Raw genomic sequence first — 26,742 nt, forward strand, 5'->3', positions numbered from 1 at the left:
ATGCTCTCAGGCACATGGTGTGACTCGGGGATGGTCCTCTGCAGGCTGGGAGCTGGACTGGATCTTGATGAGTCCCTTCCAAATCAGCATATTCTGTGATTGTGATCCTGATTTTATAACCAGGGAGATACATAGTTCAGGTGCCCACATTAGACATTAAGGACTGCAAATCCTCTCTATCCTTTCCAGTTAGGACATCTGTTTAGGCATCGTCCCCAGTTAAACCCTTCACCATTAGCTCCACCCCAGTTCTCAGACCTGACCATACAGTATTGTGTCTGTAACATTAAAAGCTGTAACAATGTTGTTCAGGCACCCTTTTGTAAAATAACCAGTCAACAATGTCACTACTTTGTGTTTTCCATTTTATTAGATTATACATTTCGTGTATGTACAAAGACAGCTGTAGGGCTTTCTATTTAATTTGGTTGCAACTTAACACAGTATCAATTCATATTGCCATCATATAATGTTAAAAAGAGGCTGTGACTTTACTGTCTTAATTATTACTAATTCTTTAGCCATTAAGTCTCTTCAACCAGCTTTATAAATCTATGCTTTCAGAGTAACTGTTTTAATAAGTAAAAATAAATAATTTGTTATTAAACTTACCTCAGCTAAATGAAGCTTTCAATCATAAAATAGTCCAGGTATTCTTAATACCTGAGTGCCCCACATCATTAGATTCTTTCCAAAATAGGTGGAGCCTCCACTGCTACAAACTGATTCTTTATGCATGTATGTAACAGTTTATTTCTTTAAATATATTGGCACTGTTACGTTAATACAAATAAGGTGGGAGCAGCTCAACTGGTAGATCCATTGATTGTCATATCATCCTGGAGTTATCAGAAATTGCTATGATCCACACCCAGTACTATTTACAAAGTTTAATCTTAAGTTGCATTAAAAATCATTATTTAAAATCCATTCCATTCATTTTGGTTTCAAAACACTGACAGCTGATACATTTGAAAACAGTAGTATAAACTAATAGAAGACAAATGCTGATTGTACTTGATTTTTTTTACAGCTTGGGTAAAAGATGAAAATGTTTAATTTACTATAAACCTCACTGTGCAGTTTTGTAATTCACTTTTCACTGATAACCACCCAAGCTGCTGGAAAGAAGGGGGGATGTCTGAGGAGGCTGACTGACTGGTGAAGTCTCATCCCTGGTATCTTTTGGGTGAGGTAGGAAGGCGTGATGGATGCCACTTGGAAAGTGAGTAGGAATGGCTCTTTATTCCACCTGTTTCAGGAACTGCCTTTAATTTCTCCACTTGAATGCCTGTGCCTTGAACTACCTCTCCTGGTCTAACAACCACCAGCAGGATTTGCTGCCACATTCTGTGGGCTGTGCTGAGCATGCTGGGCAGCTCTGTAAACTGATACTGAAGGTTTGACAATATACAAGTAGGTACCACGTACTGAGCACTGCTTATCTACTTTGCTGCCATAGTTATCATACTTGTTGCACAACATTAGTCTAAAAAGCAGCTCAGGACTCGTTCTATCTGCAGAGATCCTGCATTCAGGTCCGAGCCTACAAACACGCCATTGATGCTTAAAAATTAACGTAAATTAAAGTGTTGTGACAGAACGGGGTCATAACTGTAAAAAGAGAAAAACAAAAGCAAACCAAAACCCACAAAACCGAGAGCAACTACTTCGATCTTTTTACAAAATGACCTCATTTTACGGATTCCTTTTATCCTCAGTCTTAAATTCCAAAATTACTCAAATTTCTCTTAGCAGAGACTTCAGGAACCTCAGCTAAGGAAATGTAGCCAGCATTTAGCAATTTTAAAGCAGACGCAGCTTTCTGCTTACAATGCAATGTCCTGATGAACATACAGCTTCTGAAAGAGAAAATATTACAGAAAAAAAGACAAAGCGTAAGTGTCAGCTTAAAACAATGTGATGCTTTGAGGTAAAACCCCAACTGTTGGTGGCAGCTGTCACAGCTGCAGACCCTGATGTCCTGTGTTATGCTGCATTTGAAGATTTAAAGAAGCATCAGAAATTCATTTAAAATCTGGTGAAAAGTGTCAGTAGACAAATTATAGTTGTCTATTGAAAAATATGGAAACCCCAGTTCAGATCCTTTTAGCAAACTCCATATATTATTAAGCTTTCAGCTGCATGGACAAATGCTTCTCAAAGAAACCACCTCCCAGCAAAATATGCCTTTAACTAAGTTCTTCTTAAGATGTGAAAATATAATCCCTGGTTTACGGGGTACCTAGTTCTCCTGCAACACTGTGTTCCAAAAAGAAAAAGTATGTAGAAGATACAAAAAATAAACAGCATTAGGGCTGTTTATTGAGCATATCACCAAAAAAACATTAAAGAGTGTTTTTAAATTAATCCAGGTATACTGTACCAAATTAAACCCTTGTGTATTTGCAGACATTAATTTTTGCCTACAATAGTTTGTAACAGTTTCTTCTAACATAACCAGATGAATGAATGGACAGATTTTAAATCCTTTATTGCTTACAGGCTTTCAAATAGCATAAATATCTGGTAAAAGAATTTTATCATGAGTAGTTTTAGTTATTTTCTTTGGGGGGTTATTTCTTTATTTATTTTTCAAAAATAATTTTGCTCATTATATTTGGTAATCTCTAAAAATTTAATATCTAATAGATGTGCAGTACTATTTCTCAGCCTTATCATGTTGCAAGTTTTCATGCCTGTATACTACTGCTTTTTCTGTGCAAGTATTAGGCAATTATATCATCCCATTAACAGTCTGAAATCTCTGAAGTTTTGATTTCCCTGTTAAAACTTTCAGGAGAGATCACAAGACAGAATAAAGCTTGATATTTATTAATACATATATATACACATACATATATATATGTATATATATACATTAAAGATTACTTTCTGAATGTAACAAATATAAAAAGTTATCAGTGTTTACAAATTGTCAAAAATGTCCAAAGTACAAAAGGATACAGTACATCAGTTATATGGAAGTGATTGTACTCCTGGCACTGAAAGCATCATAATACTGTGGGCATGCACAATATACACCAGAGGGACTCATGCATCGACCAGAACAAATAAGGAAGTGAGACAATTTGCTGCCTTCTTTGATTACAAATTCATTGCTTCTGTTAGTTTTCTTTCCTCAGGAATACCATTTACCTGCAAATAGATGAGAATTTATATAATCCATCAGTGGCACATGATGCTTCAACAATACTGGACTGTCAAGTGTGAGCACAGCACATAAATAGTATTTATTATTCCTTTATCAACAACCACATTCAAGAAACAGTACAAGTACAACCTGGATCAAAAGCTGCCATATACATGACAAAGCATTCTTCTGGGAAGGGAGAAGGCTGGTAAAAGATTGTTTAACAGGGAATTTATCTTTCTATTTGGGATCTAACAGACTTCATAGGGAGGCTGAGGCACAAAACAGAAAAGATGGCACATGGTGTACATGCAATATTTGGTCTTTCACATTATAGGAATACCCGATAAGCTTTTCCATCTAAGCACCTTAAACAGTCCTTGTGAATTCTGCCTATTGACAGAGAGACAATTATAAAACCTAATGTGACAATTATAAAACCTAATGTATTTTTTCATATTGGAGAGCAGTAGCAATTTTCATCAGTGTAATAAACATTAGATGCCAGTGGTCACCCTTCACACAATTCTTTCCCAATTAACTTTTAACTTTGTGAAATAGTCAAGCATTATGTCAGCTATTAAGTCTGCCTTTTTATATAAGGTTAAAATAAAACCATTCCTTACTGGGGATTCAGATAATTCCTGAAGTGGACAACAGTTATTCTCCATGGTCTGCTCTTCAAATTACTAAATATGGTCTACTGAAGATTTAAAATAGAAATTTCTTATTCATAGCTATGATTGATAAGATATTAAATTCCCTGAGTATATTACTGGGTATTTTCTAGAGGAAAGGAAGAAAATTTAACAATGAATGTCTCATTCTACAGGTTTTTTGGCCTTAGGTGTTCTATTTCTGTAAATTTCTTACCAGAACAGATCAATAAAATCGATTGCTAAGCTTGTACTCATTCTACTAAAAAACTCTTAGTAGTGCCTGAATTTTGTTTTAAATTGTATCTAAAAATCTGGGAACAAGAGTTATGGATATCCTTTTAGAACAGCTGCACGAGGCATATGCCATCATGTCATGGAAGTGCTTGCAGGATCACCTGCACATCTGAGCTACAAACAAGGTGTCATTATAAACTAAGGGAAGAGGAGGAAACACTGTGTCCCAAATACATTCCACCTCCCACCTCCCTGCATTTCTGAGAGCTTGTCACAGGCAGGGTCTGTGATGAATAAGAAAGAACAGTTGTATTCTACAAAAATAATGTACTACAGAAAATACAGACATGGGAGAATTCTTAAGATCTAATTTTAGGGCAGTTTTTCAGTGCAACTCCCAAGTGACAGACCCGTGCTAGCTTGTATTTCATACCTTTGCAAAAATGCCTCACTGCTGTCACAGTATCACCAGGTGATTTTGCATCTTACTTGCTGCAAGACAGACTCGAATTCTTGTAATGAAACAGTCACAGCAGAAGAGCAGCAGTGTGACACTTTTATTCTGCCTTCTAAATTCCTGCAGTATTGAGTGTGAAGAGCTGTGCTAAATGTCAACCCAAACCAGTGCTAGAGGCTCTGGACCAAGGCTTTGACTGCCAGGGTCATCCACCATTTCCAGCATACAATGAAGCACACAAATAGCAAGGCTATCAGAACTGCTGTCAGACTTTTTATACCTATGTTTTTAATTTCCACATAACAAAACAACCCACATGGGCAGAAACATCTATTATATACTTGCCTCAAATCTTTGAAATGTTGTCATACGAAATTCTCCTTTAATCCCCGAAAGCAGTAATGAAGAAGAAGGATTTTCAATGAAAAGAAAGAGTTGCTTATGTGACTCCTAAGTTAAAACAAATCTTCCACTTGGAGCTGTAGTTCCCATATTGTGTTCCAAAGATATGTGTCTCTCTAGAGTTTTGATTAAATACCTCTTTGAATATTTAAAAATTACACTTGGCCTCCACTTTTTCCCTGTGTGGTCCTTATCCCCTCTCACATGTCTTTGGCTGTAGGTTTTTCTCAAACCTGAGATGCTAAGTAGAGTCAGCCTTGGTCCACAGTCTGATGGGTCATTCCTGACCTCAGCCAGTACATGAGCAGTTGTGAGAATAATATAAAAGTGATGACTTAGGACATAGGAAACCTCAAACATGGATGTGCCTCACCACAGATTCCCCAGTATCCACTCTATGTCTAGTAACTGCAATAAAGAGCTCATTCTTCAAAGCTTAACTAATATTGGTGGGAATTAGAAATCTGGATTTCCTATCAAGTGTCAGAATATGAAACATGTAGCTGCATTTATGAATCCAGCTGTAGCTTCACATAACAGAAAATTACTTACATGAGGTTTCTAAGTTAGCTGAACCAAATTCCAGCCTCTCACGCAGAGTCCTAACATAGCATTTCTTCCTTGTCTAATCAATCCCATGCCAAAATTTTCACTGATGTATCAAAAAAAAAAAATCTACAATGACAATTCTGTAATACTTTATTTGAAAATAATTTCCACTGTCTACAGACTGTATACAATTTGACTAGTATTTCCTCCACACTGGTCACTTAATAATTACAGCATTTTCTGAGTACTGACCTGCACTCTGCTGCTGTGGAATCTGAGTCTGATGTGGCAGGTTCCTATAAAAAACCATTTAATATCTTTAATGCTTCCATACAAAGTCTGAAGTGTATTATGATGAAAGCTCAGTATTTACACTTCATTTTTTTGCTTATGAAGCAATAATCTTTTTTCACTATGCAAATATAGATATCCAAAGGTTGGCAAAGACCATGAAATAAAGACAATTAGTGTTAAAGTGGTTCTTATTATTTCACTTGTCAGCTACATTCAGAAGGCTCAGACTTGGTGAAATGCCAGAGGTAACAAGAGTCACCACGGGTTTCTGATGTTTAGCGAAGTTTGGTTTTTGTAAATGAATATTCCATATTCCATGAATACAGCAAAGGTGACAGCATTTGCAACTTCATTTTTGGCTGTGAAATGAATGAACGGTCAGCCACTTAAGTGAACTGGTCTGACACATTCATCAAGGCAAAGTTGCATTTTGTGCCCTGCTTAAGTGTCTATTTTAACAGCTACCAGATATTTAGGTGTTTTCACAGAAAGGAATTAAGGGTTACAATGTAGGTGAAGCAGATACCCTATGTACAATTCAAGAAAGCCTTTGGTACAGGATTTGGCATCCCAGTCATAAAATCTGCTATTCTGTATAGAGAAGCTGTAAAAGATGGGGCAGGGCACCTTGCAGCTCTTGTACAAGGAATAATTTATACAGCTGTCCTTTCTGGAGAATTTAGCTTTGGGACAGGGAGAAGAAAACATGCCTGCAGCATGGATCTACATAGTGAAAGGAATTTAGGACAAGTATGTGTAAATTAGGGCTGAGTTAGAGCTGGCACAGGACCAATACCACTGGAGCTATGCAGGCCTGCCATCAGAGGAGATACCAGCTGGAGCTGGTGTTACAGCACAGCACTGAAAAATGCCAGCCACTTCTGAGACCACTGCCTCAGATCTGCTTGGCCCCAGGCACTTCAACCAAACCTCTCCAGAAATGCTTCTTTGCTACAGCTCTATGGACTTGTCTGAATTAGAACATGTGCAAAGAACTGGGTCTGTCTAACTAGTTTCACTAAGTTACTGATAAATGAACTCTAAAAACAGAATTCATTCTTTTTCTGGTTTCTGTCTTGGAAAGAGAGTGGCAACAATGGAAACGGGAGAGACCTATGAGCGTTTTTCTTGGCAAGTCTGAATTTATTATCTGTGTCATGGAATATGTTCTTCTGTTCAGTGTCAACATTTCAAACACAAATCGTGTGTGACAGGTACATGATTAACCACTTACAAAGTCTGGATTTTCTGGTACGAAACTACCACCGACTTGGTGGTAGTTTTATACCAGAACCCCAAAGACAGGGCTCAAGAGACAGGATATCTAAAATAGAACAGTTTTAATTGATTCCTCTGTCAAATGTAGTTTTTCTCCAAAACATGCAGAAATCTAACTGTTCCATGCCAAGCTTCTTGCAAGCCTGCAGACTGAAAGCCAGCCATTTAATCTTATAACAGAAGGCCTTTGTTTCTGCTGCAAATGCAAACATCAGAGCAATCTTGAGCTGGAGAGCTACTGAATCCTCCATAAGAAACACATTTCGGAGGACAAACTGGAATCTATAGTTAGATGGTGCAACCCAGTGAGCATTAAGAACCAAGACCAAGTGTGAGCACTTACTGCTGTGTCTGCATCAGAGGCATGCTGGTGTTGTCGTAGCTGTCCGTGTGAAGGGGCGGGACGATCTCGCCCGTCACAGGGTGGAACACGGGCAGCGTGGAAAGCGGCCACGCGATCTCTCTGTTCTTAGACATGTCACGAAGCTCTTTGGTTGATTTCTGGATAGCACTGTGGTGGACCAACTGGATGCTGTGTCAGAAGGAAATAAAACAGTGAATATCTATTTTAAGTGCTCTATCAAAACGGAGAGACTTTTGCAATTATTATTATTATTCTTAAAGTACAAGGACTGATGCATGCTACAGACTACAGTGCAACAATTACAACCTTTGCACAGTTAAATTAATAAACATTGGATTTATTCCATTTTTAAGGCAGTAATTATTCCATTAGCTTTTTCTGTCTGAATAGATATTTTTCATAGGATTCAAGACTGTGCATTCTTATGGCTGATGTTCCATTTATTTGCTGCAGTTAAAGTTTTGGTTAACTCCTGATTCTTGTGTAGATTCATAAAAGCTTGTAAATTAATTTTAAAACGCGCCATAGTATAGGCACTGGACACTTTCCAGGTTATTTCTTCTCATCATTTCAATCACTTTAAAAGACAGGCTGAAAAGTCCAATAACCAGGAGTATTGACTGCATATTAACATACTTATTCTAACAGCACTATTTTATTTTGAATTGACAATCTTTAATTTCAAACCCTTTTTATTCTGCTTTTCTATCCTTGCCAAGACTCTGATTTAAAAGCAGCTTTCACATTTATGAATTAAACCATGAATTAGAGAGAATGAAAGAAGATTATGACACACATGTATGAAGCATGACGAGCTACTGAGAATGAAAATTAAATGGTAAAAGAAAAATAACAGGAAAGAAGACACTTACTCTGGTGTTTGCATGTTTCTCTTTTCCCTAAAAACAAAACAAAATTTATGAATTAAATAATAGCATTGATAGTTGGAACATTAATCTATCTGATGATGAAAACAGTATATGATGTAGAAATGCTGACAAGGTTATTGCTAAACGCAACTTGGCAGCATTTGCAATGGGGTTTATGATGAGGCCTTGATGAACGCACGTAGAGAGATGTGATAGTGGTGACAGACATACACACAGACACACACACAGGGAAATGAAAAATGCAGGTTAAAGAACAAGCTTCTGGCTAAAATAAATTCTGTGACAAAATGAAATTGTAGTTTGTGTAAGAAATGGCAGAAATCACGTTACTTGCTGCTTTCCTTTTATGTGTTTTTCTTTTATAGTATGTCTAAATTCAGTTAATCTCCTCAACCCAGTTTATGTTATGAAAGTTAGCATTTTAGAAATTACTTAATATTCTCCTGAACCAATGATCCTTTTATTAGTATTTTATTTGCTGGGGTCATTTTGGAGAGCTGCGCACATGTGGATATTTTGGGGAGTTTTGTGCATATGTTGAGTATTTTAACCCTTTCTAGAACAACTAAAGGCCCTATATCCACTTGCTTGGAAATTAGTGCATGTGCTTAAGTGCAAAACAGTTCAGTATTACAAGCAGATATCTTTTGGCCTGTTTTAAATGTTTATAATGAACTGAATGGAGATATTCTAACAAATAACCTTCTATGCATTATAATCTTAGAAAAGTCTAGTTACTTATTAGCATGTTAAAGTACTCACACTCCTTCCCGTCGGCAGCACATGATATAGGCAAGTATTAGAAAAAGCACCAGTGCTATTGCCGAGGGCACTGCCAGTGTAATTAGGAAATCCGAGTAATAGTCTCTGCTTTTCAGTGTATCAGAAGGTGGCTTGTATTCTCCACCATCAGGTAATATTCCCTCTCCACGAATCACTTCCTGAAAGGTGGAAACTTGTTTTGTATTGTCAACCTGATACCCAGGGAAAAAAAAGAAGAAGAAGAAAAAAGACAATTAAATAACAAAGCAACAGAATGTAAAAACAGTTGGGTATTTAACTAACCATAACATATAAAAAGATCCATATTACACATTTGATAAATTCTATACAATTTCATCCAACCACTTTTTTTTAAATAATAGAAGCTTACATTTTATGAAGCTTCTGATCAGTGTGGTAAGTGATGTTGTAATATTACTACTCTCTTTTGTGCCTGCATGTCTTTTACGGATTAATTTTAGGTATATCTCACACAAACAGTATTTGAGTAGAAGTTCAGTAAACATCTTTAGTGCAAACTAATTAACTGATTCTGATTTCTTTTTGATTAATTAATCCATTTCTTTAGTCTTCCTAAATAACAATGCTGTCCTCTCTTGTATAAGGTGGCAAAAATGAAGAGTCACGTACCTACAATTTTCTTCCTTCTCCTTCTTCATATTGAGCTTTACATCCAGTGCTTAAAAGGTCAAGAGGCATCAACTGAGATGCCGAGGACAGCTCGTTGTCCCCCTCACACAAATTCAACTAGCTTCCAAAGGCTGCGTTCCTGGTCACAATTTTTTGTGTGTGTGTGTCTGTACCCAATGATCCTAGAAATACAAACCTGTTTTGCTGCTAAATTTCCTATTGCTTTTGACTGCCATTACCAGATGACCTAATTTTCTGCATCCATTTTTTTGTTATCTTCAGTTAGATGCTACTGTCAGTTGCTATCAGTGCTAGCTTTATGATCATTGATCTCCAGATCATTAATACAAATAAAATATTTCCTTACATGCTTGACCTTTTGTCTGACTGTTCATCGAGAAATCTTGCAACTGATGGTCATTTCTTTATAATTTACACTTCAAGTCATAAAACGCTGTATTACAACTTAGGCAATAGGTGAAGAGATTTTTATGAACTTCCAGAGATCCTTCTGAGCTTCAAATGTGCGCGCACACACACACACATTATATATATATATGTACGTGTTTGTTAAACGAAAATTAATTTATGTATTCTCTGCTCATTAATTCCACAGTATCTTTTATGTTAGGTACACTGAGTTCCACCTGGCTGCTTAGCTGAATCTCAAACCCTAACAATGGACAAAAAATATGTACTTATTGATGTGACTGACAGAGGTCAGTGTGAGAACAAGCTGTCAGAATGCAGCTTCAAGTGGAGTATTTATTACATTGCCCATACTTGCAGAGTGTGGGACCCCCAAACTTAAATCCACTCTTTGATATGGTGCTAACTGCCAATGCTACCTCATAAATAGTCTGAGGATAAGGATATGATGGCTCTATTTTCTATCACTTGTTTACATTGTGGATATGGGAAATAGAGCTCAACTCCCTCCCAGCCCATAGATCTGGGGAGAATTTCTGTCTCTCAGCTTGCCTTGTGAAAAGCAGACTGTGATTAGATAGAGGGAAGCTTGGCTCCCTTTTCCCTTTGATGCAGCAGGTTACAGAAGAAATGCTGCTGGCAACACTAAACACCCCTAAGACAGTTTAAATTCAGTTACTGTGGCACACCGCCAAAACAAGTGATGAATTGGAGATGGTTGTGTTACAGATGCTGCAGAAAATAACACTTCTCTAAAAGCCTGTTCCTGTTACACATCCCAGGGTGATCTCTGCTTTTCTCAAACCAGCATGACAATGCTGCTTCATGGTTAGTTTATGAGCCACTGCCACTATCAGGCATTTTTTTCTAAATAAGTACTCCTAACCAGCTGCTTTTCTTTCTGCATGGGCACTGCTGACTGTTCTTGCATTAGTGCACTATCCCTCTGCTGCTCCTTTTAAAATTCATCCTGTTTTCCAAGACTGTTTCTCCAATTTCTGAAGACCTTTCTGAATTCTGTTGTGTCCTTCAATGCACCTACAGATCCTTTCACTTTCATGGGGAACTACAAATTTAATTTAATAAGCACATCCCATCATCCAGCTATTAATGAGGAATAGCCACGAATTACTATTAAATCTGCTATGATTATGGCTACCAACCAGCTCTCCACTAGGTCCTAGCTTCATCAAGGCCATGTTCCTGGGCTTGTGAGACAGTATCAAAAACCTTACCAAAAAGGAATGACATTTGCTGCTCCACCTTGGTTCTACTTGTTCCTTGTAGAAGGAAATGGAAGATTTGACATAGTATGTTCTTGCCAAAGACCAGCTGCCTTCTGCTATTTTTCAGGTGCTGGTAAGTATTGCTGTGTACACTTGTGCCTTTTACAGTTTCTCAACAGAAAGCAAATAAAAAGCAAATAATCTGGGTATTCTTTTGAAACAAGTATTTTCCAACCTTCTAGAAGCTTTCCTAATTTACAGTGTATAGGCAGAAAAGACTGGAAGTTATCCAATCAATTTTGTGTATGAATACCTTTCCTTATACTCCACATGTTTTTTCCATTATAAAAAGCATTAATTATCTCCCTTTCAGCTTCCTCCTGGGTAGTGTCTGAAGCAGCTCAACAACCATCTAAATTTATTTTTTATACCTTCAGCATCATTGTTCAAATTTATCTGCAACATTCTCTTCCAATACTGTACTATTTCTTGATTTTCCTTGCAGGAACTAAAAAAAAAAAACAACCTTAAAAAGCCTCTTTGGGAATTAGTCTCATTTCATGGCAAATACTCTAGTGTTCAGTTATCATTTTTCTTGCATTTGACTGAGAAGAATGTTCCTATTTATTATTTCATTAATCAACATTACTTTCATTCCTTTTTCTATTTAATTTTTAATATAGAATATGTTTTAGAGAATTTTCAGAAACATTTTTTTAACAGCATAGTATTAACTGGTCAGTGTAGAATCAGTATCTGAGAAAATATGTTACGTACGCACACACTTTATAGGGAAGCAAGCGCAACAGCAGTATCAGCATTAAGCCCTGGAGTTCTCTAGCCATTTATAGAACACACTGCTAGTGAAAACAAATACAGTGGTTTCACTGGGGCTCAACTCTAATAGAATTTAGCCTACATAGCAAAATCCTTTCACAGTCTTGAGAGTGTCTGCTAGGTGAAAAAAAATCACTCACAATAAAGTGGAATTGGCAACGTTGTCTGACCAAACTGCCAAAACTCTCAGCTGTACTTCTACAAACATCGCTTTTATGCAACAATAAAATAACTCACCAGAGAGATTTTACACCAGTCAATATGGAATTGAGTGCGAAATTTTTTATCACAGGTTATTACAGGCTCCATTTCTTGACTGCACCTCAGCTGATTTTGTGGGTTTTCCACTTCTCGTAAACACGAAGAGAAAGGAACATCTGCCCCAACCATCACATACACACTGCAGAAAGAGATGAGTGACAGACCAGCAGGATGTCTCAAAAATCCCCAAAGGACAATTATGTACTCTTCCAAACATTACTGCTGTACACAGTAGCATTCAGCTGTTATTTAAAGATCGAAATTACTTTTTCAAAGTATTTTCCTTCATAGTATACTTTTCTCTTTTTAAGCATATAAGTAACAGACTGAAATCAAAAGGATTTTTTTATTACAACATATTCTGGTTTGCTTGTTAGTGTAAATGTTTAATTACCGTCAGTGGTGTCAACTTCTATGAAGTCAGAGAGCTCCAAGTGTGGCTTCCTCATGTAAGTAAATCAGTACTACTTTTGAAAATTGTACTAAAATAGCATCATTTTGTCTTAAGGAAATCTTTGGTCTTACTCATCATAGTATTTTAAAAGAGTTTCTTCCCATGTTTTCAAATTAAATTCACAATGACTATTGCTAAACCTAATACAGATGTGCACATGCTAAATCCCCAGCTTCTCCTGAAAGATTCCAAACTGTAGCTATGCACTGTCAACAAAATTTGCTTCAGAATACTGAAAGCTGAAGGTAAACCTAATACTTGATTTAGCATTACCATACATAAAATAAGAGCTACTACACTAATTGTATTATTCATTGGCATATTTAGATATATGGAACACTGCTGTAAAATACAGTCTGCTGCACCAGGTAATAATGTACCAATGGATTCTGAAACAGAAATTAGGTCCTGGTTGCCACTTGTCATAGTAGGCATTATCTAACTAAATATTTGAAGTGTAGCCACCTACTACAAGTGACTCTGCTATTACTCTGGCTAGTACAGAAGTCACTTTCCTTCTTTAAATGCGCTCAAAAACTCTAGAGACACAAAAGGACTCTAAAAACCAGTATTTTTGAACACACAACTCGTATTTTGAACCTTCACCCCTTTCTTAGATACTATGTGACTCCAAAGTATCTAAAATTATCTAAACATAACTAGGCATCTTTACTTTCACCAGGGAAAAGCACTATCAGAGCCACATTGAAAAAACCAAATCCTTACTAGTTTCCAAGTACAGTATTTCAGAACAGTATTTATGGTTACAAATCACCACTGGAAACAGTCCATTCCTACAGTTTACACTCAGTAACCTGAGCTCCCCAGACACCTTACGACTTTCAGAAGAAAGTCAACAGTGCTCTTGAATCACATAACTTAGTAAGAGTACAGCTAAAAATTACAATGTTACATGCTAACTGCTCTCAGAAATTGAAGTGTCTCTGGAATTTCTCCTCTATCATATTTTGCTTCAAAATCTTGAGTTTCATGAATTGGGAATGGTTAAAAACTTGAAAAGCACGCCAAATGACTGCTCAGAAGTAAAACTGGGATTACAAAAAAACCATATTTACTACCAACTGGTTTATAATTAATAGAACTTATTAGTATTTCTTGGGTTCTAACATTAATATATAGGAGCTGTGCCCTGTTGTAGTGGTATCTAACACAATAAATCCATATTATAACTGGGGCTCGGAACATGAGTAAATTTTTCCAAACATGAGTAAATTAACTCTAAAATATGAAACAGCAATTGCAAAGTTTCTAGAAAACCTGCAAAAATATTAGGCTTTTCAGTAAGAAAAAAACAAAAAATGAAGCAAAAACGTCATACTGACACATGCTTACCCCTCTTTCATGTCATTAATAGGAAGTGGAACTCTCCCTCCCCTGTCAAGGGCTGAAGTAATGTTTATAGCATTCAAGCGTTCTGGCTGCCATACATTTTTCACTGCTCCGAGGAAGTCACCAAGAACTTCACTTGCTAACATTTCTTCTACATTCATATTCCTTATGAAGAATTCCGCTTGATACGGTAAAGGAAAATCTACTTGTGATGAAAAAGAGTGTTGCATTAAACAAAGGCTCCATAAATCAAAAAATAAATCTCCAAAATAGCTGGAGTAATGATTAATGCAATACTACTTTATGACTGATACACCTTTCCAAAAATCTTGTGTTTGAATTAGCTCATTTTGAACCTAATGTGATTATGTTTAATTCAATAGTGAGTACCATTAGCTGCTACTTGAGCTGAAAACCTTCAGTTATTTATAAAACAACTGGGAGATGAAGAAGCAGACTAGAGGAAAAGAGTATCAGCTGGTAAAACTTCATTAAACAGATATAATTACATTCATGCTAATTTGGGGGTCAAAACAGATCTGCAGCAACAATGGATTCTAACCCACAACACTCCAGAATGTAAATAGGTAAATGTGATAAAAATAACTAATTTTAAGGTCCATATGTCCATATTTGCCACAACCTGTTGTTTTCTGATTCTGCCTACACAATTGTTCATTGCATAAGGCAAACACAGGACTAAGAAAACGAAACAATATGCAGAAAGACAATGAAATCCTTTATGTGAGGTCCATTTGAAAAGATGGGGGAAATTCCAAATTAAAAACAGTTTAATGAAAAACAAAGATGCAAACAGTTTTCTGTGAGTGAAGAAAAACAGTCCTGAATGACAGAAAAAATCTGGACTAAAAAACCAAAATGAATTAAAGCAGGAAAAATTCTCTTACTTCTCCCCTGTGCCCCTGTGTTTGGCTTGAACACCAGACAACTATTTTACAGTATTTATCTTCAAAAGCAGGAGCCCATAAGATGGTTTTGCTTATTCGGTTCAAAACACATACCTTCTGCTGACATTATATTAATGATCAAATTGTGTCTTGCTGTTTCAAAGGTACGCCTGTTATACGCAGTGATCTAGAGTGAAAAAGATAGGATTACAAAACATTGAAAAATGAAAATTATATCAATCAAACATCAGTGAAAGCTAAATTGATAACTTAGAAATACTTATCAGTTTTTAAGTGCTTTGCCCCCTTATTTTGAAGCGTATGAACATTCATTCACTAATATAAAATTCAAAAGGTAAAGTCAATTTATTTATTGCAGTACTACCTTCAAGTCAGAATATTGGAATTTTCTTGACCAGTCTATAGCCAAATACAATTACCGAAGGGATATATGTGAAAATTATGTATTTTGGTCCTGATAGAAGTGTTCTGCTACACATGTGTATTCTTTCTCTTCTGTTACCTTCAAGAACCACCGTAAGGAAAGATTGTTTTCTCCGTTTCCCAGTGTAGCCTCCAATCCCCCTCCATCAATACTGTAACATCTAAATTCATCGATAGCTCCTAGGGAAATAAACTACATGGAGAGGTTTTTAAAGGAAAAAGTGGGATGCCAGAAATTCTCATCTTTGGGACTGGTGTTTCGTTCTAGCTTTGGCCACAGTGAAGTCTCCCTCCATGAATGGATTCAAAATAATGCTCCAACACAACTGTTTTTTAAAAAATCCTAGAATCTGTAACTGTAGGGGAAGTGAAAATTAGGAGGTAGATGCAACATTTGTGACTCTTATAGCTGGAAACATACACCCTCATGAATAAAATATGCAAGGATACTAATCTAAAAGTTTAAATATCTAGGATACTTGAAATGCATGCAAGTGGCTACTTCTCAGTGGTGACTGTACTCCAAGGTTGTACTACAATTAAGTGCTCATTCATAAGAAATATAGAACAAGGATGGATAGCAGTATAATTATGTATTATTTTCTCTACCTTTTTTTCCCCTGCAAGGTGATAAATCTTTCATGAAACAAACTGAAGAAGACTAATTTCCTTTCTAATTTTAGACTTCAGTTCACTCATTTCAAGAACAAAGGAGAGGCAGAGGAGTGACAATAGTGACAGAACTATGTTGCTTCTCAGCAAACCAAGCCACAAACCACTGTGACACTAACTATTAAATAAATGAAAGTAACAGATGTTGCACTTCTTTTAAAGGATTTGAATGAAAAGAAAAATGCTGTGGAGTATCTACTGCAGGTTTGTTTAAGTGGAGAAGGAAAAGCTTAACCAACATAATCAGATCTCATTTAATGTTACAATTTCATTATAAAATTACCTGAAAATAAATTTGAGATTTCTCTAGTCCTAATTCTGTTAATTTTTCAAAGGGTCGTTTCAACAGCAGTTGAACCACTAGTACTCAGAAAATCAAACCCCTGGTTGTACAGGCTCTCTAGAGGAGCAGGGCAGTACCCACTGTGAGCCTCCACTCCGGCAGTGGGAGCTGCCAGCATAGCCCACACACCACATCCAGGAATAGCAGAATTGCCTCTGTCCTGAACATTCATTCAAACACAGACTGTCTTTGCACAGCTTTCAAAGGAGCTTGAGCTCAAGAACGTTACCTGCTCTACTGCAGCGCTATGCGCAATGCTAGGCTATTCTAATGATCAGGTCTCCTCCAGTTAACTGGCCTACCCACAACACCCCCTCAGGAATTATAACATGATGGAAGTTATATTCAGGCCAGGAAGATGCAATCACTCCTCTCAGAGGGCATTAAGAAGAGGATCAAATGCATCTGCCCTCCTCACATACCATAGAATTAATTCAAAAGCCACATCTAAGACTGGAACTGCAAGGAATTAATTTGTATGCTAGGCAAGATTAACTTCAAATATGGCTTGGGGTCATGCTTAGAATGGAGGTCTCGATATAGATCCTAGAATCTAAAAGCACATGCAAAACATGGCAATTTTAAATAATGGTTTCCTCTACATGAAACTAAGCAAAGCCTGCAAGAAATTCTGCACATGATCAATTCTCAAATGTTATTTGTCCATTGTTATTAGAAATCAAAACAGAATCATGTATACAAAAGTAAGCAAGGGTGAAACTATCTGCAGTATAACTTAACATTAGGAGCTGTCATTCTTGAGGAAGAAAAACTACATCAAATGCAATTTAGAAAAAAAATCAAGGGTTTAAGACAAATACACTGCTGAAGCAGCAAAATGGCTGGAGCAAGTTAATGTGCAGATTTCTTAACACTGTGAACCACACAGTGTCTGATCCAATCTGCTGCCTATGAAATACATGATAGAAAATATTGTCCCTTTTCCCTTTAAGTTGCTGCTCAATGAATAATTAGTGTTTTTAAACATTTGAATAACTAACTCTCAGAAATACAGTTTTGTCACTGTTACACTCATAAGAACTAAATTCACAAAACTGCTAACTAAAATGAAAGCTATCAATAAACATGAATAATGAACAAGGGGATATTTGATGAAAAATTGAAAAAAATCCCAAACCAATCAAACCAAATCAAAAAACCCAACCAAACAAACAACAAGTAAACAAACAAGAAAAATAATCCCACAACTGCTTATTGACTGAACACTAATATAGCGGGGAAAAGTCTGGCCCATATTTACGTTGAAAGTTACAAAGTTACGAATTCAGTTATTCTTCAAGTACTGTTGTTTACAAAGGGGTTTTTTTTTGTTCTGTATTTTGAGTAAAACTTTAATATATAATTTAATATAATTTACTGAAATGAAATGCCTCTTAGAAAGTTCAAAGGCAAAAGTGAAAAGGTACTGCATGCAGCTTAACTAATTATTGCTTCTTATTAGCTGTACCTTTTAAGTAGAACATGAAATGTCAAACTATCTGGCTTTCTCTCAAAGGAGGATAAAATGGTACCTATGAGAAAATGTTAATATCACAAGTCTGTGTCCATGGCTTATAAACTTTTTAATATTGCAATTAACTATTCAAAAATAAGGGGGAAGTTACTGACAGTTCTGAACCTTACACTCTAAACCAAAATACGTATTTTTGAACTTCTGAAAGAAAATACCTCAATGATGGTTGGTTTGCCCACATTTTCTACAGTTGGTGAGCCATACAGCACTCCATCACTGTATGGTGTCCTTTGTATATAGCGTAGCCATCCAGGTCTGTCAGGGTAACCCATTAAATTGGTATTAAATGTTATAGGATCATTACTTATTTCACCTAGATAAGGAAAATTGTATTAGAATATTTACAAGAAAACTCTAAATGCTTTCATTTTAATTTTTCAACTAGGAAGTCTAACTCTGCTTTCATGTGTTTTCTGAACCTTTCTAAAAAGAAAAAACAATTAAAATTTGCTAACATTTACCACATCAGAAATAGGTGAACTATTACTTAGCACTTATAGGTATTAAGAAATTCATACCTGGAGAGCGTAACCAACTGCAGAGATAATGTACTAGTACTTCCTAGAATCTTGGCTGAGTGCTCATGTTCAGTAACTAGTGGGTCTGATTTTTAGAGCTCAGTTCCACCTCAAATTGAAGCATCTAACCTCCTTACAGACAAAAGCACAAAGGTTTCAGTCCTTTAATTCCCCCTCCCAACTTACTTATACTCATGTTTTTAATGATGGATTCAGGTACTCAGTGTACCGTAAAGAGTGGCTGTGTAATCAATAATGCCTGAAAGCTTCTGTTAGCATTAGGATATACATAGAGGTCTTTGGCACCAACGGCCTGGCAGTCATTTTAATTTAGAGAACAAATTGTTTCAAAAAAGGATCAGACATTCCAGTGAACTGGATCCACTGATGGCTACCAAATACAGTGGTCCAGCTGAAATCTGTAAAAACCCCTCAAGTCAAACTAGTACATCAGTTCTTGTGGTTCTTATTGATACTCTTACAAATGTCTGGATTTTACTTCAGTTTATTTTAGCTTTTGTAAATGAAATCATGCCTGATCCAGTACCAAATCCTCACCACGAAGACAGTGTGCATCTGAGGCACAGAACTCAAGTCAAATCCATTCCAAGCCTGTACAGGCACCTCTGCCCTGCACTTCAACTCAGCTCTGAGATGGCAACAGCATTGTAGGAAAAGTGATGAAAGAAGATAACAGGCAGGCTGGCACAGAAGGCAGAAACCAAGCCCACTGAAGAATGAACAGCTCTCATCTCCTCCAGAGAGGGACAAAGAGAATGAAACGTGTTGCCCAAGCGTAACAAGTCTTTCTTCAGGTACACATTTACACATCTGGTAAAATGAACCAGAACCACACCAAACCAGTACTTGGGTGTAACACAACTTCCCTCACAATTCTCTCAGGACATCCCAGTAAACTAATCTATTGCATTCAGAATCACAGAATATTCTGAGTTGGAAGGGACCCACAAGGATCATGGAGTCCAACTCCTAAGTGAATGGGTTGTTCAGAGCTTGAACCCACAACTTGGCATTATTAGCACCCTGCTCAAACCAAATTCCCAGCAGCACAAATGATTTGGGCAAAATTCTGAAAGCCACCTGTGAGACATTCTGGTTTGCCCTTCCTTTGTCAAGGTAGGCCATGGTAATGATCCAGCTCAGCAGACAAAAATAAAAGGATCATGACAAAACCTGACCTCACAGTGACTTTCTCATACAATCACAATTGTCTATGGGAACAGCAATTTCAACAGGATCTCAAACCAGATTCCTATTGCCTTGGAATTACACAAATGTCAAGAGGCTGCAGCTGTAAAGACAATCCATCATTAGTAAAATTTCCAAGTTCCTTTCACCTATGTGCCAAAACTGGGAGAAAACTGGGACAGAGGCCAACTTCACTCTGCCAGTCACCATGACATAACATAAATGAAGACTCAGGTATCCGTTTTTCAAAGAGAAGAAATTCGTAAAACATTTAGGTTTACTCATGTTTACTCAAATTTTAACCAATGCTAACAGAAGCTTATTTTTTCTTTAAAGTAAGTCTCAGTAATGGCACTCTCAAATCAATTCAAAAGTTAAATGATGAAACAGGCTTAGATTATGTGTGCACTGTACACAGTTTTTTCCTATTCTTATAGGAAGATAGTCATATAAATTGGATACATTTATTTGTTTTTATTGTTAATAAGCATGGGTGGCTGAATGCTCTCTCTCTTCCCCTACCACATTGCTTACACATATCCTAACCCGTCAAAACCAGTATTAGGAAGTCTCATATTTGATTGAATCTTCTGTTTTGTCTTATGTTTACTATATGCTTTCAAATTGCTCCTTCATATAGCCTGATACATACCATGTCTGAAAGAGTGATCAGATAAATAGCATTTTTAACAGACAATTATTAAATTTCCACTATTTCATATTTAATGCTAAAGAAACACTTCTTAATATCAGATATATATAATGTGTTATTACACCTTCCCAAATTAAGTACATTTTGTCACAATACACAATTATATGCATCTTTTTACAAATTATCACAAACTAGAATATTTTAAAAGTGTAGGACTACACATTTTATTTAATTTGAAGATATTTCAACAGAAACTAAAACTTGTCCTGTTTATCTTATACATTGAACCTAAGGTATGCTAAATAGACTTCAGTTTTTTAAAACAATATTTTTTCTGTATTTTTATATAATATGGAAGATCTTGGCATCTCATACCAGGCTTTGGGTAAGGAGGAAATTCCCCCTTAAAGTACTCTCTCTCCAAAACATGAACAAACAGAACTCCAGCAGAAGGGTATACATTCCGATCAGAGTGCACCTTAGACAGAATTGTGTACACTGAAAAGCAGAAGGAGAGATAAGAGACAGAAAAAAGGCAAAAATGAGACATGCTGTAGGTAACTTCATGCATTTCAACAGCAATGCAGGCATCTGGGAGAAGGAAAGCAACAAATATTAGACACAAAAGGTTAACAGATTTAAGAACAGAACACAGAGCAAACCCTCTCTTTGTCCAGGATCCCTTCCAAGACTGCAGTAAACAAAACTGCCTATGTTAAGATTTCAAAAGATGTATAAGCTCTTTATTTTAATTGTAATTTAAAAAATGAGGAAGGCTATTGTAATTTTATAGTTGGTTTATTTGAAACGTTACATTAATAAAAATACATTAAATGAATTATACAATCATGTTTTCCTGATACTTTACACAAAAAAGGAACAGAGGAATACAGAGGAACCTTACCAATCGACAGTTCTCATTCCCCACTGAACAGAAATGGCAGATGTTTCAGTCCTTGTGCAGAAAAGGACATAGCAATGCACTTCAGCTGACTTTCGCGAGTTCTTAAAGCTAGACTTTCTCAGACCAGCAGGCTCAGGAAAAAAACATCTCAAGCTATGGTTAGAGAGCTCTTTTCTGAAGATGTTGTGCTTGTATTGAAGGATAAAACAAAAGGATGTGGGTATTTATAGGCCAGTCAGGTGAAACTGATTCCAAACAAAAAAAATGAAGCCATGTTTTACAGGACTAAGAATTAAACCCTAAAGAAAACTTAATTCAGAACCATCAGCATACGTAAAAGTAATAAGCTGGTTTTTATTTAACACAAAATTCATTGATAAGCATATCTTTTTAAGGTATAACACATCTGATGCAGAACTACACACATATTTTAATGAATTAGAAGAATAAACAAATCACTACAATAAATTAGATGGATAAGAAATCACTTCATCAACAAGTTTCAATATGTAAGTATAAACAGAGAACACTGAATTAATAGGCATTTCTCAGGTGTCTTAATAAGACTGATTGTCGCTTATATTATTAATTTTATTACTACCAAATTTTAAGTCAATGCCCTGAAAGAATTGATCTTTGCTAGTAGATTTTGTTAGTGAGATGAGGATTACAAAAGTGGTAGATAAAGATGGTAAGTCACAGATAATCACACACAGCTACCAGCCTTGCTTGCCAAACTGAAAGGAACTTTATGAGAAATCACATCTCCAAAAAAAATTATAGGCCATACAGCATGGAGGTGCTGTCATTGGGAAGACAGACTCCAAAAGACACTTCAGAGTCATTGTAACAAACTCAGAGGAACAAGCTTGTAGGTCCTAGAGGGGCTAATTTCAACACTTGGATCAATAAGCAGGACACATTTGAAATGTGGATAAAGCTCATGTAATTTTTTAATCCTGCTTTAATTTTTTAATCCTGGTATAATTTCTCCAGCCTTATAATTATACCAACTTTCTTACTTGGGATCTGCTTAAAAAGGCACCACTAATTAGGCATTAATCACAGGCATTCCAGCCCTCGCACCACGTACTCTAAGTGGAATCTCTCTCACCTAATTTTAGATGCCTACAGAAACAACATGCACCACTGAGTTAGTCAGGCTCCTTTTATAGTCAGTGAAGAAGAAACAGACTCTTCTAGGGGTGGATTTATTTGATTTCTCCTTTAAAATGAGATGAATCATGTCCTAGATTCCAGGCTAAACTGACTAGCTCTCCATGGACTGCAGGAGGCAGCTGAGAGGAGATGCACACATCTGTAATGTAGACCTCCACATTTAGTTACATACTTCCCACTCTTCAAGCTTGATATTGCAGAATGTATAGCTCTGGATATACTATTGATCACATTCCACAGCATGTGCTTTTTCCCATATTTGAAAACCACTTTTAACACAATACTGAACAGAATACCTTTCTAATAATTTTATCTTAGTGACAAAATTAAAATTATCCTGAAATTTGAATTGTTACAGTTCGGTGTGGTTAATAAACCAGTTACTGTAATTTTCATTATGTAGACTTAGGTACAGTAAGACTGTTGATTTATTTACTTAAAATTAGCAAATAATTATCCAAAAAGCCTCTGCACTCAATTCTATGAATGAGCTGTAAACAGCACAAGGAAGTTAATTAATTTCCTTTAAAATATTTTCAAGAAAAGCTGAGAAAGTACAATAACATTAATAGAAGAGCTGACAAAAACATGGTGGCTGGCTAGAAGTATATTAAATACCTAGAAAAGTCTGGTTTTCCATTTCTGATGCTCTTCCTCAACAACAAAAAGCCACTTCAAACACGAAAAACAATGAAAAAGTAATGCATATTTTTCTCCATAAGCAATTCTTTCAGAAAGAAAGAAGCATAATAGAATCAGCAGTTACTAAAAAAACCCATGTAATACTTATTTTGTCTGCTACAGGAAACCTATTACCACCACTAAATGCCTGCTCATTCCTAGCAATGAGACATTCCCTGCTGCTGAAATAAGTATGCCAGTAATGATTTGATACAGATATAAACACTGATCTTGGTGGAAGTCTAGAAACATCTCTCAGAAGGAAAAAACCCAGAAACCTGTTTTATCTTGTAATGACAAACACATCATAATGACACAAGTATGACGATCAAGAACTCAAAAGTTCTTGCCCTCCTTGTCAAAGAAGCCCTCCTTGTTTTCCCCCATGAAGCTTCTTCAGAAACAGAAGGAAAATTATGAGTCTTCAGCCCACTACAGCTATCACTAGCTTTTCAAAAATTAAACAAGTGAAATGCTACTTTCTTTGCAAGCTTTTAAAACCCACGATCATTTTCGTAAGACTGGGACTGGAGATGAATGTGTAATCATCATCTTGGATGATCTAGGGAAGAAAGTGAATATACTTAACAAATTGATACTAATCTAATAGCAGACTGCCAGCTGTGAATCATCTGAGCAAATTCCCTGTGATAGATAAAAATCTCAGGGACTGTGAAAAGCTTCTGTAAAGCTAATCATGGGAAATTAAAAATCTTCCTTACATAGGATCACATCAGATTCCTGCTAGAATCAACTACCTTGACAGCACTGCTTTCCTCTTGCTTGTTTCTAGATCACTTGGAGGACTTTCTATAGATCCCAAGATCTCCTTGTAGGTCTTGAACATGGGCACAGCCAGGAATTCAGACAGGATTTTATCAGCCTGCATCCCAGAGTCTGTTGCCAGAAACAGAAAACCCCCCCCTCCAAAAATTTTAGAAGAGTCACCATGTTGGTTGCAGCCTGTATGTTGATGATCTTCAGGAAAGAATTCACCCAGAAGTTTTTTGTTTCTGGAAATTTCAGTTGGTTCTCTCCCCGTTTATATTTACCAGATGAAGCACAATCCCAGAAAAACTTGATCTGGAGGCCAATCCCAGTTGCCTGCCTAGATGAGCAATCAGTGCAAAGCTTTTTCTCAGCCAGTGTGCACTAGCTACAATGTTTGATGTATACTTGCATAAATGACAGTAAAATAGTCTTTTTACATTCACGTGTGAGAAGACTTTTTCAAATTGTTACAGAGAAGTTACTGTATTAAGCAAACTGCAGAAGTATCTTCAAGAACCAGCCATGATAAGAAAATGCGCAGTATTAGGTATAAACACAGCCATTATTTCAAGCAAAGCTATAGGAACAGGAAAAGTCAGGGAAGACTAACAAGAACACGCAGGTCTGTGAATGTTTGAAGATTGAAGAAATGTCAAGTTTTCCAAATTACTTACCTTAAAATAGCACCCTACTCCTAAAACAAGGACATGACTAGAAAAGCAAGAGTAATATTAAAAGCAGGTTTGCTTTAACCAACATGGGATTTAAATTTACAACCTAAACTCACCATTCTTCTGAACAGCCTTTATTCTGCTGATAATATAACTGTGGGCTCGCTTAGTCGTCCAGTTAACAGTTCCATTATTGCCATCAGCAGAGCTTAGCAAAAAAGCTTTCCAGAATAAAACAAATGCAAAAAAAAATTAGTCATATCAACAGACTTCCACAAACAATCTGATCAGATGGGATCAGCTGCCTTCTACACCATGTTTTGGTTTTAGTCATAATTTAGGAACCACAGGTTAAAAAAATAGAGGTGTTTGGTTTGAATATATAAACATATAATAGTCTTTCTGACAGTAACATTTTTGACACTCGTTTTTCCAAATAAGCTAAGTTCATGCTAAATGCTTAAACCTCTGTGGACACTTTTGCTAACATAATTGTACAGATAACAAAGACGAGGAAGAGCATTCTCTAATAGGTATATTTGCACTGGCAGAACCTCACATACAGGCAAAAACATATATAAAGTCACTTTCACTAGAATAGCGTATTTCGGTCAAAGTAGGAAAAGTAATATAACCAAGCTCTGCTTTTATAATGATGCTTATATAAAGACACATGGGGCTGAATGCCTTGCAGGCATAACCAATAATCAATTTTGAAAGAAGAACCCATTAAAATGGCTGTCTACATCCCACACAACTCGAACACAGCCTGAAATCAGCTGGATCCATGCAGCTGAAGGTGGAAGTTTCAAATGCAGTGAGGAGCAAGTGATTACTGGAGACAGAAAGCAGCTGTGGAGCTGACAGAAAGACTCCATCTCACCAGCAGCAGAGGTGCCTGAGAAAACTCCCTCCTCACTTCCCACTTTTAGTTCCTGTTCTTCTGTGATGAATAATAGCTATACCATCTGTACAGTTACATGCCAACTGAAAGTGCAGAGGGAAGGCACTGCAGTCAGATGCTAGGAAAGGGAAAGTGGCCATAATAAGTATGTATTTTTATTTTGAAATAGTTTTGGAGTGAGAACTCATGTCAAACCCTGGATCAAAGACGGTTTTGGATTAGCATCTTAATGTCCTTGTAAAAACAGCAATACCAGTAACATCAAGTAGCAGTACTTGTGTACAGATACACCAGTTTGCAGGAAGAAATTAACACTTATTGGAAAACATGCACAGTACATGAAAGAAGCTTAAACATCTGTGGAAACCTCTGACCTGTTACACCAGGCAGCTATTACTGACAAGACAATCTCCAAACAGAATTTAGGAGGCCAAACACATCTCGCTTAAGCAGTAATAAAGATACGCCACACTCGATCTATGCATGTAAGACAGATATTTATTATTGATAATTTCCAGAAAACACCCAAAACTGAATTGAGAATGAAGTGTAATAAAAAATTGCATTTTTAATGCACTTTTAATTTAATTTATTACTTAAATTTAATAATTTAGTTAATGCAATAATTACCATACCAACACTATAGTGTTTCTAACAACTTTTTTTCCCTGCTGAAAAAAAAACAATTTTTTTTCCCCTGCTGACCTGCCCTGCCTGTATTGCAGATCTTACTATAATACCCATCCTAGCGATTATGAAATTTAGTACTGCACAGGACTTTAAGTGTAAATTTTAGTAATTCTTGAAAAACTCAAGAAATTCCTAAAATGGTCAAACAAACTTGTTCCATTATTTCAACAGGATGAGCTGGGCAATCAGAGGCTTGTCAGCTACAAACCAGCACCAGTACCAGACAAAACAATTAATACAAGATTAGATTACTGAATTATTAAATGGAGAATAGTATGAGAGTTACCATAGCTCTTGTCAAAATTATTATACTTATTACAATCCTTATTTAAACCTTATTAAGGATTTAATGCATCATTTTAGGCACTTTTGGTGAGCCCACAAGATTTTTCTGATAAAGACAGTAATAAT

At 36.4% G+C, this 26,742-nt stretch overlaps 1 protein-coding gene across 12 annotated transcripts; it reads right to left on the bottom strand.

Moving 5' to 3' along the window:
* Nucleotides 1-348: 348 nt before the first annotated feature.
* Nucleotides 349-26,303, bottom strand: SGCE (sarcoglycan epsilon). Of its 12 annotated transcripts, none has more exons than XM_017729304.1 (12): nucleotides 24,854-26,303; nucleotides 20,907-21,029; nucleotides 18,308-18,465; nucleotides 15,274-15,346; nucleotides 14,255-14,456; nucleotides 12,424-12,586; nucleotides 9,044-9,255; nucleotides 8,264-8,290; nucleotides 7,371-7,559; nucleotides 5,708-5,751; nucleotides 4,850-4,884; nucleotides 349-3,159 (listed from the first exon to the last, which is right to left on the bottom strand). In XM_017729304.1, the coding sequence occupies exons 3-12, from the start codon at nucleotides 18,422-18,424 to the stop codon at nucleotides 3,109-3,111; spliced, it is 1,113 nt and encodes a 370-aa protein (XP_017584793.1). In that variant the 5' UTR covers nucleotides 18,425-18,465; nucleotides 20,907-21,029; nucleotides 24,854-26,303; the 3' UTR covers nucleotides 349-3,108. The 12 variants fall into 12 exon arrangements, with proteins under 12 accessions (XP_017584793.1, XP_017584796.1, XP_017584792.1 ...); XM_017729307.1 differs by having other exon boundaries at nucleotides 14,255-14,453; nucleotides 24,854-26,301; XM_017729303.1 differs by lacking the exon at nucleotides 20,907-21,029.
* Between the last annotated feature and the right edge of the window lie 439 nt (nucleotides 26,304-26,742).

This window comes from Corvus brachyrhynchos, unplaced genomic scaffold, assembly GCF_000691975.1.
Source record: "Corvus brachyrhynchos isolate BGI_N302 unplaced genomic scaffold, ASM69197v1 scaffold142, whole genome shotgun sequence".
In the NCBI taxonomy this organism is placed as follows: Eukaryota; Metazoa; Chordata; class Aves; order Passeriformes; family Corvidae; genus Corvus; species Corvus brachyrhynchos.

Bases quoted from the DNA above. Each gene is read 5' to 3' on its own strand.
- SGCE (XM_017729296.1), bottom strand. From the start codon at position 21,102: ATGCATGAAGTTACCTACAGCATGTCTCATTTTTGCCTTTTTTCTGTC. The intron at 15,347-18,307 runs GTATTTTCTTTC...TTTTCACTCTAG, and splicing joins GCAAACCAACCATCATTGAG to ATCACTGCGTATAACAGGCG. The intron at 7,560-8,263 runs GTAAGTGTCTTC...CTTCTGACACAG, and splicing joins AGAAACATGCAAACACCAGA to CATCCAGTTGGTCCACCACA.